Genomic DNA, 13,329 nt, shown 5'->3' with positions numbered 1-13,329 from the left:
GGAAAGCAAATGCTTACTCAATCAGGAGGTAAAGTGGAGAAAACATTGAATAGCTCTGAGGCAAATGTCACTTCATTGAAGTTTGCAATCTTAAAAGGTACCTGCCAATTCACCCACCTCTTTCCCTCACTCAGACTACATGTAACACAGGGGACATCAATGACAATTGTCTTCTTGGCTCAAGACTATTTTTATTTTTTCATTCTTTTTGATATTTTCATTCAAAGCACCCACACTGGGAATATTTCTAAATCTTTGTTCTACGTGGCTCAATACATTGACAAACTGAATAAGTAAAAAAAAATGTCAGCTATTCTTATGTTCAGAACTTAAAAGCGTGTTAACAATGGAGCAATGTGGAATGGATGGTGGATGGATGGAAGACCCGGCCTTAACTGACCTTTCTACAAACATCAGCCAACAGCAAATAATCACAGCTGGGTACTTACTGTAAAAAGATAATCGACAACAAGGCTCCTACAGAAGTTTAAACGCATAAAACAAATCTCATGTATTTCACCAACAGCGTGGCCATGAGTCAACATTTAGAACATCTTTCTGGAAAATATAATTTTGGACAGAATTACTCAATACCTATTGTGTGTACCATATTCCCTAGTGAGTATTAGGAAACAAGTTGGAATTGTATAAAAGGCCAGCCAACCAAGACAAAAATGAAAAAACAAAAGACAACATGATGAAATAATGGTATTCATTTAAAGCAGAAGTAAGCAATCCGGTCGTTTTGGCTAACTTCTTGTCAGCCGATGGAGTTAGCAGTCCCCGCCCTCGTCCCTACGTCACCACATTCATGCGCATCCCTTGGCTGCACACACAGAGAGGACCGGCCCTTTATGCCGTTCTCTCTCCTCATTGGATAAAGGTTGTAGGATACGAGGAAAGTTTTCTCCTCGGCTTACAGCAGAGCAGAGTGACTGACAGACCCGTGTTTCAGACCAAACACTCTATATAAGTGATTGCTGTCGGAAGATATAACTATTTAAGACTTATATTAACACAAACATTCCGCTTACTTCTGCTTTAATAAACGTCAAGTTCAACAGAGATGAGTTTCTCAGCTTGACTGTGAAAAAAATGTCTCAGTACTTCAGAGGTCAGACTCCAAAGTGATATACAGTATCATTATATGTACGTACAGTGATAAAAAGGGAACAAGTGAGTAATTCATATAGATACTATTGTTTCCCCTCATGATTTGATATTAACCATTGCTTGTTTTGACAAATGGAAAATACAGACTGAACCTTGTAGACAGTTACATCAAAGAGTGGAGATGACCTGACAATGGCCTGATACATATTCTACCTGCACAGAATGCCAAGAGCATGCTTGTAACACAAAGTGGTATTGAGTAAGACCTACTGCCACGATGTTCTTTATTTGGTTATTGTATTACTTCTCATTCACCCTGAGGGACATAAGAGAAGAGTGGGGGAAGGTCAGGCTAGCATGCAAAAAAATCCAGTTCAATATCTCATTTTAATTTTGTGCTGAAATTAGTTTATTATGTATTCTTCATGTTTTGTGCTTGATATTGGGAATCTTTAGGGGCTTCGAGACTCTGAATAAACCCTGACCTTGACAGACTTGAAACACAATTAGTTCAGTGTCTTTCCTGACTGGCAAAAGCTTCAACTTTATTTTTCCCCGGAGAGAAACATATTCTCCTGCCTTTTTCCAATTTCAGCATTGCACAGACAAAGTGTCCATCATCTTTACTTTTGTAGCAGCAGGGAAGAAGAGCTTGAATGTGTTGAGACTAAATGTGCAGACAGACGGGCAATTAGTGACTGCTTTCTCCAAGGTCTACAAAATTTCTATGTCAAGCATAACAGAAAACAACAAGAGATATATTCTGTGTGTGCAAAAGCACCATGAAAAAGGGTCACAGGGATGTTTGTACAATAAATAATGAACCTAGGAACAGACTTATGCTGTCAATCCAATTATCTGTTTTTCCACCTGCCCACAATTCAAAAATAGCAGCGCTGGGTTTCGGAACATTACGTGATGTTGGTTTAATCAAGTGTAATGAGTGTATGATGCATTTTATCTGAATAAAGTAAAGTTCACCTGGCAGCAGTTTGAAGTCCTAGTCACAACGATAGCCAACCTGCCAGATATGTATTTGTTTGTTATATTTTATCAGAGCTATTCATAAAACTGAAATTACAGGCTTTGTTTTGGTATGCATCAAGTTGCAGAAACTATGGTCACAATCTCTCCTTGAGTTGCAGCACTCTGTAATGGCCAGGAGAACATCTGGGCAGGCTTTAGGAAAATTGGGGTGGATGGATGACTTGACAAAACACAGGAGACTGCTGTTTGTTTCCTGGGCCAGTCTGATTATCCATGTGTGTGTTTTTTCTAACCAACATGAAGAAAGTCCTTTAACCCTGAGGAAAAACTTGTCAACTTTTATTCAAGTTTCTCCTGGTCCTAAACAAACCTTGACCATTTCACAGCCTTTACTGTGTTTTTTTCTTGCTACCATGACAACAAAGCTATGTTATATTTGCTGTCTGTAAAACTCAATGGGTCATATCAAAGAGAAGGGAGAAACATTAGCATTTAGTGTGTCGTGTTTGATATTACAGTAAAAGATAGTAATTATGGTTTGATACAAGTCAGATTCAGTCAAGCTCTGCTCAAAATCAACCATTTTTTTTAATAATTACAATTTCCTGTGCCTTCGACTGCCTTTCATAAATACAGTGTAAACTGTGAGACTATGAGACTCATACTGGCATGCTCACTGAGGCTTTTAGTCAGTGCCATAGAGAAAGAAAATGCAGAGATCCTTACAATAGTTTGCATCACTAAGCAACATGGCCTTGACACTGTTGTGACTATGTATGAAAATAACCAAACATGCTTGACTGTTAAGTCCGATAAGCCAATTAAGGAAGTAACAGCGAACAACTTGTCAGCATTCACTAACAATAAATCCACCGCGGATAATTTCACAAGAGTTTTTCCTCAAAGCCAGCAAAGCTCAGTTGTCCTGTCAAAATTCATTAGACTCCCCCGTTGGCTAATATATTTACGCCCTCTTCTGCCCTCCTGATAAACATACACATGATCCATTGTGACAGCATAATAAAACTCAGGCAAAAAGAGGGTGCAATTAGATTTATAATCTATGGAAATGAGCAATTAATGCCTGGTAGGAAGCTGTGATTCTGACTTTTAATCAGGCCAGTGTTTTCTGCGCAACTCAATGGTCCCTCATGAATAATGCATCCTCTGTTAACATCGGTGTTTCTATCACCCAACATAATGACATGGCTGAGTACAATAGATCACATTATACCTGATAGTTCATGCATCACAATGCTATTGATAATGTTACTGTGTATGGACCGCAGCACTGGTAGCTCTAACATCGCCTTGATGAATTTAACAGCTAGTTGTAGTTTAATTCAATCTATGATTAGCTGCCAGTAGCTCTAAAGCCCATTGTGTTTTTGCTTAATCCATGAAAGACAAGTAAACAGATTTTACAAATTGACAAAAGCACCTTCAAGTTGGCTTTAGTTGCAAGAAGGACACCTTGAATGACCGAGAAAAAACAGGATTAAGTGACTGGACAAAAGAGAATCACTGTATTTCTGATAAACGGTAAACTGTTTTCACACAAATCCAGCAACATTACCTTCGTAGCTGACACAGGTCACATTCTGGACAGCAGTTCCAGGGCCACAGGAGCCTTTATCAGGAAGACAACCTCCCTCTTGTTGGACCTGCCACAAATAGCAGGTGGGATCCTCACAGGGGACGGACTCTACCAGATGGGGACAGGCCTCTGGAGAACTGCTGGACTCCCACAACGACGTTCTCCTCCTCTGTCTGAAACCTGGCAGAGACCAAGAGAGGAGGGAGGGAACAAAAAAGATAGAGTTGTCTGAGAAGCCATCAATATTCAGTCATCGTGTTGTCTCACACATACTGTATGATACACACCACGTCTCAGCCAAACACTACAACACTGCATTTAGATTTGTGCAGCATGGTGGCTGAGTGGTTACTACTGTCAGACTCGTGGCAGAAAAAGTTTGTTTTGATTCAGGCCTCAGTGTGTGGACCTTGTATACTGTATGTGCTGATCCCCAGATTATACTGTAGCTGCTGCAATATACATAGACTTTAAGTTTTGACAGATGTGGACTTCACTGGATATTTTCTGTGTGATGAAATATTAAGGTATTATTAGCTATGGGTGGTGAACCGTAGCACCGTCCAATAAAAGCTACCATGTCTCACTGCTAACCATGAAAAGTGTCTAAGATTGAATAACAGAGAAAACTGAAACTTTTTTCTACACTTTAACTAGAAATCTAGTTAAATAAAACTCTGTATCTTATAATGGTGAAGCAACTGCTAATTATTTTTTTGAAACTCAATTTCAGCAGCAGGAGCTGTCCGTGGTGCTAAGAGAGACCCAACATCTGATTCCAAGACACTTTCCACCCAGAAAGTATGTATGACAGGGACTTTGACATAAAGGTTTTGTTTTTTTACTCAAATGAAATGGTCAGATTTGTTAACTTATATCCTACTCCCATCACTTTTTCCCATCCACTCTGGCTATAAACTGATAACTTTAAAATGGTTTACTATGCACAAACTTCTCCTACCCTTTCCAGCCAACAAAGCTGTTAGTGGTATGATCGATGTGTAGCTATGCCATCACTGTCACTTTAGTCACAAAATTAAAGGCATTTCATGCATGCGTCCTGAAGTGGCTGCTTCCTGCTGCAAGGAGATGCATCTGTAAACATGATGCTCATCGAAAAAATCCAAACAAATAATATAATTTTATATGTATATTATATGAGGGAGAAAATGATCAAATGGCTCAGCAAAGTAGAAGGTATTTAATCAAAATGTCAAATTGGGAGTTATTAGGAATCACGTGACAGCAGTTGGCACAGTTTTCACAGTCAAACTCTCATTACTCCCTCAAAGTGCTCACTGTCATACTGACTTTCTGACGTTTCTGCTCCTGGATTGTGGCTCACTCGCTGAGGTGCTGTTATGAATAACACCTGCTGAATGCCTCTGTGACAGTGCAAAGGAAATCAGTAATAACAGGAATTCCAAATTGAACTGCTCCGATGATGCAATTAAGACATAATAAGACTGACATTGAGCCCCAAGGCTTTAGCAAGTTAATTGTATTAAATATTGAAGCTTCGTCCGAAAATACTTTTCTTTTAATAAAAGTAGAAAAAGAATAAAAGCAGCAAAAGGTCAGTCAAAATGAGCACTTTGAAATAATTGAAAAATAAAATTAACAAAAAAAAAAGAAAAAAAAGCATCTGAATGCAATGAGTCAGCTGAGTGTAGCTGTGTAGCTGTGCAGCTTCCCCTCTCAACCTAGCTATTATGTCAAGGTTTTTTAAAGTGAAAAGCTAGCAGGGAGGGAAAAGGCACATCAGATAAGGGAATAACATCTGACAAAGGTCTCCAGTCAGATTAAAACTGGGGACACCAGAGTTACACAGTCCAGGTGTCTAGATGTCACATAAGGAGAAATATTTACTAGACAAATTGCAAATCACTGTCAGCAGTACACAACTTTGAGTTACTGAAAAAGTTTCCATCTAGCAGGATAAACCAACAAATGAGCCGAGCTGCAGTTGATCAGATTTGCATCAAGTCTGCCTTTAAACCACAGTAAATTCGTTTAAACCAAGTGCCTGCATGAACATCCAAACAGGTTTAACTCACTGTAAAAATGATCATTGCTTCAGCACTTTGAGTTAGAAAAATCTTTTCCAATTCTCAGTTATTATCCTTTGAAGGACTAAAAAGAGGAAATTTCAAATTAAAAGGCTGCAAGTCTGAAAGATACACGTTTCATTTGTTGAAGTCTGACTGCTTAAGTATGATATTGGCTTAGCTGCAAGTTTGGAATAACTCGCCTTTCCCTGTTCTCTTTGCACAGAACAACGAGTGTGAAATTTTTAGATAGGATGCTGCAAACACATTTTACACAAATACACAGAAGAGTTTTCTGACGCTGATCTTGAAATATTGGTTGAAAAGAAAACTTTTTGGAACCGCAGTTGTATTTTTTCCATATTTGTGTGAGGACCTAAAAACGATCTTGTCGGCTCAACAAAAACATGAGTGAAATAAAAAGGCCCCCTGGAGATAAGAAAAAAAATCAATCTGGGAGACTTTTGGAAGTTCTTAAAACTTTGAAAGCCCTTTGACTAAATTCTCGCTGTAAATAGATACAAAATAAATATATAAATAACAGGCCTTTTTAATAAGTATTTAATTGGCAAATTCAATCATATCACAAGAGTGGACCAGCTGTGAGCTATTGATAGTCAGGAGAACTACACATTCAAGTAGGAACAAAGGGAGACGGTCATTGCAAATGTATAATATTGTGTACTGTAGGTGACAGGTCTTTGCTGTTGTGGTCCTGAACAGACCTCCTGCAAAAGGGTTTTTCTGTTGTCTGCCCAAACACTAAGGAAAGCTAACACTGACTTTTCTATGTAGTAATAGTGTGAAAATACAGATATGATATTAAACTTGTTAATGATAAATCAGGTGCAGTGGCTATTATTTCTCCCCTTCACCCCCATGAAACCTCAGTGTGGGCCTCTATAGGGAATATAGACTGTGCCAGTGTTTAGTGGTGCACTTTCTGGTCTGTTTTTATAGGTGCATCTTGTACTTGTAGTTTACTCTATGATCTGTGTCCATAAATGACAATGCCAGTAAACCAAGAACAACATGATGAGACCTATAGATTACTCTGAAGATAGTTTAAATTCCTGACTAGCAAATTGTCCAATAACATGGTCAACAGCATAATAGACATAATTATTATCATTAACTCAGTTGCCTTATAAATGATCTAATTGGCTCATATTTTTGATTCATTTCCTGCTCTCTGATTTCCTCACTCAAAGCTAAATTTTCATGAAATATTTAGATCTTGATTAAAAGGTTCTCATTGAATAGACATCTCTAATCTGTGGTCTCTAGCAACTGAGCTCTTCCAGTTCTGATAACATTAAAAAAAACAGTTCAGGTAGATGAAAGATGATATATAAATACTTTTTAGATTCAAGCACCTCTTTCATTAAATACCTATGACACTGGAGCACCAGCTGCCTTTCTCTGGAGCCACACTCATTTCACCACTTGGCAGAAAGGTCCAACTTTCCCTCAACAGGTGGGACTTTGTAACCCCAGGATGCCCACTCCACAGATTACATCCCCCGACATCTACCGGTGTGAGGCACCAGTTCAGGAGCCTGATCTGAGCGGTGCTGCCCGAGTGTGTTCGAAAGAGTACAGACTGTGGATCGATTGCAGTATTGCCCAGAGCACTTAGTGCTGCTCACATCCAACCATGAAAAAACAATTTGGCACGGGCATGCCCCCATGGATATTAATAATTGAAAGGTTTCTTGGTCATACCAGGTTTATGTCAGGGAAACAAGGGCTACAAGGGCTATCCAGTGATTTTCAGCTTACTGTTGTTCAGAAATATCTCTCCCTCCAGCGTGATGACTTCTACTACGAGGTATTACAAAATTTCTATCCAGTCACCTCCCGTGTTCAATTCATTTTTCCACATAGCTGCAAAATGTGATAGGCCAAGATAACACGCAAAATTGTGAAAAAGCACATAAAGCCACTCCGAGGCAATTTAAATTTGTAATTTTCCAGAGAGCAAAGCAGGGGCAGTATAAGCACCCTGGCTGCTTGGCTCCTTCACCTGAAAAATGGGATCCTGTGGGCCTCTCAGTTAGATCCCCATGTTGTGAAACATAAAGGCTAAGTGCACATTCAATAGGAACAAGAAATTCTCTGCAGCTCAAGGACCACAGGCAAACGACTTGGATCATAACAATACTCTACTACTCAATAACTGTTCATTGCTTCCCAGGCAGCGGAGCTCACTGCCAGTGATTTTCTATCGGTTTCATACTCTATTTGCTGTGGGCTCGGAGTCTTTATGAATGCCATCAAAAGACAGTATGCCACAAGAGGCCCCTGTGCAAAACAGCAGATGCTGTGTTTTCCACTCCTTGAAATATATTAATGACACTGTCTGCGAGAGGAGCCGCTTCATCCCAGAGATCCCGTGTTGGAGAGTGTGGGCACTGACCTGAACAATCCACCCGTCAGTCGCTCCCTGGGGCGCTTTCATGCACATTTACTCATGGCAGGGATGAGGTCACACTGCCCTTTTAGCACAGCGCTAACACACCAACAGCTCCACTGCAATCACACAAACTGGAACGTACACAGTGCGCTCTACGTGCGGTGTGTAGCCTTTCCAAAGCAGTCAGATCTGACACACTCTCACCTGTGCAAAATGACAAGAACATTCAGACAGCACAAGCGTGCAGAATACTTGAGCACACACACACACACACACACACACACACATTACACAAACACACACAGACAGGAAGCATCTTATCTGCTGATACTCCTATCACCCTCCTGGGGACAGAGAAGAGAAGTACAGGTGCGCTCTCTTCCTGTCTTTGGTCTTCTTCTCCATTTATATGTGTACTGCCTCCTTTCAGAGCGTACTTCCTCTCAGCCAGGAGCTTATCAACAAACAATTTACGATTCAAATGTGTACCGCCTCTCTCTCCCGCTCCGGCAACATCGCTCTCTTGTTCTGTCATTCTGTCTTTTAGCCTCCGTCAGCCACAATACTTCTCTTTCCCTTACAGTGTTGCCAAAGCACAGCACAATCTCTTGTGCAGACACACAAATACACATGGTGCAGTGCCAAATTGAAAACATGTAAACGCGTAATAGCTTTCAGGTTAACGTGAAGTCCCTTGTCGACCGTATTGAAGGCGCTAGCAGGTGCCGGTTGCTGTGAGCGGCTGATTCTACAAACACAACATGTCTCTCTGCTTATGATTTCACCCCTGGCCCATCTGTGCAATCGCCAATATCTATTTTTTCACATCAGCTATCTGTAGTATCACTTGGATTCATCTGTCTGTCCACCTGTCAAACGTAGATCTGAGATAACATTAATTTGCCTTTGAAGACAGCTGGAAGGATGATGCGCGCTGGAACAATTTTCTGGCATCAACAAGAATTCTCAAACCCACTTTTATGAGCTTGTTACCACGTTATCCAATTTGTAGACAGGCTAGCTGTGGTCAGTAGCTGCATCTGCTGTGTTTACTCTGCTGGAAAGTGCTTCTGAATGAGGACCGGCCTTTGTCAAACATAAGAAGCTGTTTCACAGTATAATGACATGATTCCTGGATCTGGACTATGTTCTCTGGTGGTTTTTTCCACCATGCAGGTAGATAACATAACAGAGAGCAATGAGAATGTAAGGTTTTGCTTTGGTTGATAATTACAATATTAACACTAGAACCGCCAACATTCCAAGTACTCCTAGAACCGCTGTCCACACTCGAAAAATAGAAAAATAATTGCAGTCGCCTATATTGGTTGCCTAGCAACGACTATTGTTATTTTTTGTAAAGTATGTGTGTGTATATGAATGTGAAACATTACTATAAAGTGTTGTGAGCTGTGTTTCTGGCTGGCTATATAATGTATATGGCTGTATAAATGCAGTCCATTTACCATTTTTGCATTAGAATGAATCAAGGTCAAAATGACCTCTTGGCGGTTCTAGGTAAAATCACTCTTTTTTTTCGTTCTCTTTTGTACTAGAATCGTGAAAACGCATAGGATGATGCAGAACACACTTTTAGGAAAAGTCATCGACTGGGAGACATACTGTAGGGTTTTTACGCAAACAGAGTTACATTTGATTTGATTGATTTATTTAGCACAATTTTAAAACAGTGCAAGGAGGGAACGAAGCCTAGAAGGATTGTACAAAGTTCCACTCCCTTCATGCATTTTAAGAAGCGAGAGAGGTCAAAATGACCTCACGGCGGTTCTAGTGTTAAAAGGTATAGTCCATATAAAGCCATCCTGAGCTGTCTTAATACATGGTAGGTGTATCTTCTCATTTTTTGAGAGTTTTATAAAACTGCCAGGAAGACAAGATATTTAAAAAATAAAAATAAAACCATCTATGTCTTCATGTGAATCACCGGTGATGGGAAAGTGTTTTTCTGCAGGAGAGATGTATTTTAAGACTCTGTGCTTTGGGAGAACACACATGACCTTGGAAGACTATTCCTCTTCCAGCTCTCCTGTTATTGTGCTGTGCTTTGCGTACTCTCATACATCCCATGTCTCACCAGACACTGTTGCTGGAAGGTGAAAACATGAGAGCACTGATATCTACAGAGGAACAACTGGCTCTATGATTTGAAAACACTCTACACATTACAGCATAATGACTACTGTCTACAATGGCTAAACACTCATCTTTCAAGCCAAAACTCCTTCACGCTCACTTACTCCACCTTACCTTTCTTCCCCTGTGGTTCTCTGCAGTTGTCATGTAGGCAGGCACCCCAGGTTGACCACTGGGAGAGCAGGCAGCGGTTCTGGCAGGGGACGGAGCAGCGCTGGACAGCCGACGGAGGCTCTTCACCGGCACACAGCCTGGCATTCACCGGTCTGGATACTGAATAAACAAAACAGAGCACAGGCAAGGATAAACCCGGTTTATGTCAAGCTCAGACACACACATGCAGCGGTGAGGAGTTGGGTGTGTATGTTTGTGACACTGCTGTCAAGTAATATCTTTGGATTTGGAATCCAAACAGACAACGTGCCAGATGTTGTGAGAACAGTGAAGAAGTCGAAGGAGCATCTCTGTCATTGGACTGAAAAGACTTTTAGCACTGATTAAGAAGACAGAGGAACACTCAGTATATTAGTAAAAAGCTACAGCTTCAGAGCTCGTACACTGTGATGAAAAGCAGGGTGGATTTAGAAAAGGCTTTTTTGTGGAGTAAAAAATAAAGAAGAAAATAGAAAGAACAGAGGAAAAATTGTTCTTTTCATCTCATGCCTGACTCAGGAGAATATTAAATGGAGGGCAGCGGCCAGCTAAAGGAGTAAACAGGAGCTGAGAAGGGAGATATTAACGCAAGACACGGTATAACCAATTCACAGCTAAGCATGGCTGGCATCATTTGTAGATCACAGGGAGCTCTGCCACCTGTAATGGGCTTTGACATTAGTCTCTCACACAGAATAAGAGGGGGGGAGGAGGGTTTGCCTGTCCACGACACAGGGATTTGTTCAATCTAAAATTCCATTTGGATGCACCTCTGCATATCATTGAAATGCAAATTAACCATTTAAATGAGAGTCCAAAGAGAAATTCACTAAATGTCCATTGTGCTTTGTCTTCTTACAAGAAGTAATTTACATGGTGTTTGATTTCCTTTGCAAAAATGAGATGTTTGCTTAAACACACTGATAAAGTGCCTGGTGCAGATCTTTCTGCTTTGTGGCCTAAACTGGGATTTTTTTAGTGTTTATCAATTGTGTTCCTGCAGTCGACATCTGACAGGAGAAAATCGTTTTCCACATTACCGGACCGAGTAGCTCTCCATACTGCGCACATGCAGTCACATCTGTTTACATTAGCGAAAGCCATGTGGGGCACGTCAAGGCGCACATTACAGCTGACGAATTGATCTTTGTTCTCACATCTATTGGTTCAAAGAGTCGCCTTCATTGATATTCTATACTAAGCTAGCATATTCTCCGTCCAAATACACTTCTGATCTTCTATCATGTCTCTGCACACATCTGAAGAGTTAAAGGGGCATCCCACAGCAACTGACAAAACACCGGGATCTCAGCTATGACATGAAGCCACCCAGAATTCATCAAGTACATGCTACAGCAACAAAAAAAAAGGGCAGAAGCAGATTTATTAGACGGGAAAAAGTGTGATTTGCAGAAAAAGGATTGTGTAGCTGAAAACCATTAAAAACTACCCACTGTGCTTAATTAAAAAGATAAATGAAATACTTGGTATGCATGTTTTTCTTTTTCTTTTTTTTAAAAATGTGTAGTGATGTTGTGATTTTATAAGCCTAATTGAAATTTTGCTAAAGAGTATCAGTCTTTAACACAGCTGCTTGGTGTTCATCGCCACCACTGGTTACCTTGGTGATTTTGACAATCATAGGTTTTTGCTTTTTCATCTAATCTATGGCAATGAATTTGCCCAAAAGCAATTAACTTTTGCTTCCTGGATCCTGGGATGTTAAGACGGCTCCACTGCACTGTGTGATACAAACATTTGCGATCCAACCTGGAACAAGCTTTTGACAGTTAGGTTTTCTCCTTTATTCTTAAGTTCCATTGTCTGACTTTCCAAAGAGAAACTTCCACTACACAGGAAGTGAGTTTCATGCCTCTGACAGTAGGAAGCGGCTGTGTAGCATGCTGAGTGAACAGAGCCTCCACCCCTGAGCAGACAGAAGAAAGTGTGGCACATAACAAAACTCAAACTTGGGAAACTCATCCTAGACTTAATGGCAATGGCTAATGGCTGTTAAGAGAGTCACACTATTAAACTGTACACATGTAAAAACCTCATCAGGAACAAAAGCGTATTACCTTTGTTTATATTTGCATTGAATTCTACTGTACATTGGTGAGGTACTATGGGCAGAGTAATGAAAACACTACAGCACATGTTTTTCCTTTATGTTCTCATAATAAAAGAAATCAAAATGAGTTAAACTAATTTTTTCAGGGGAAGCCTCCTGGGTAAAAGGCATGTTTGATTTATTACAGACAAAATTTTAAAGGAATAAAAACATATTATTAATGCTCATTATCAATCTAGGGTGGCATGGTGGAGTAGTGGTTGGGAATGTCACCTTATGCTGTTGCTATGGATCAATTCCCTGACCTTCCTGGGTGTAGGTTACATGTTCTCCTTTTGTTCTCACCATGTGCTCCGGTTCTCCGACTTCCTCCCACAGTCCAAATACGCACGCACTAGGTTGTTTGTTGACCCTCAACTGCATGTAGGTGTGAGTATGAGAGGTTGTTTGTCTCTGTGTGTCAGCTCTGCGATTGAATGGTGACCTTTCCAGGACGTAACCCACCCTTGCTCTATGTCAGCTGGGATTGGCTAAAGCTCTCTGTGACCCTGCACAGATCCAATAAGTGGTATGGCCAATGGATTAATGGATAATCCATCAATTATTTCAGGTATTCAGGTTAGGAGGGATGATGTGTGTTTATACATTTTTAAACATTTGTTTCTTTGTTACCTTACTTATGGTTTTAAAAAAATCTGTATAAACTGATCTATTTATAACAGGAAAAAAAAAATGTTACTTCAGACTGAAATAGAACAATTGACTTGAGTTTCATTTTATCAGGAATATG

At 40.2% G+C, this 13,329-nt stretch overlaps 1 protein-coding gene across 1 annotated transcript in view; it reads right to left on the bottom strand.

Annotated features, from left to right (window-relative positions):
• The window catches only part of thsd7ba (thrombospondin, type I, domain containing 7Ba), a gene marked incomplete at its 5' end in the record, with an annotated part of 133,920 nt that overhangs the window by 81,465 nt on the left and 39,126 nt on the right, over positions 1-13,329 (bottom strand). Inside the window, 2 exons of the mRNA XM_083996343.1 lie at positions 3,677-3,877; positions 10,430-10,588. Coding sequence (XP_083852469.1) covers positions 3,677-3,877; positions 10,430-10,588 — 360 coding nt within the window. The remainder of the gene's footprint in view (positions 1-3,676; positions 3,878-10,429; positions 10,589-13,329) is intronic.

Source organism: Trachurus trachurus (assembly GCF_905171665.1).
Source record: "Trachurus trachurus genome assembly, chromosome: 21".
Taxonomy (NCBI): domain Eukaryota; kingdom Metazoa; phylum Chordata; class Actinopteri; order Carangiformes; family Carangidae; genus Trachurus; species Trachurus trachurus.
This window is presented reverse-complemented; position numbering and strand designations above follow the sequence as displayed.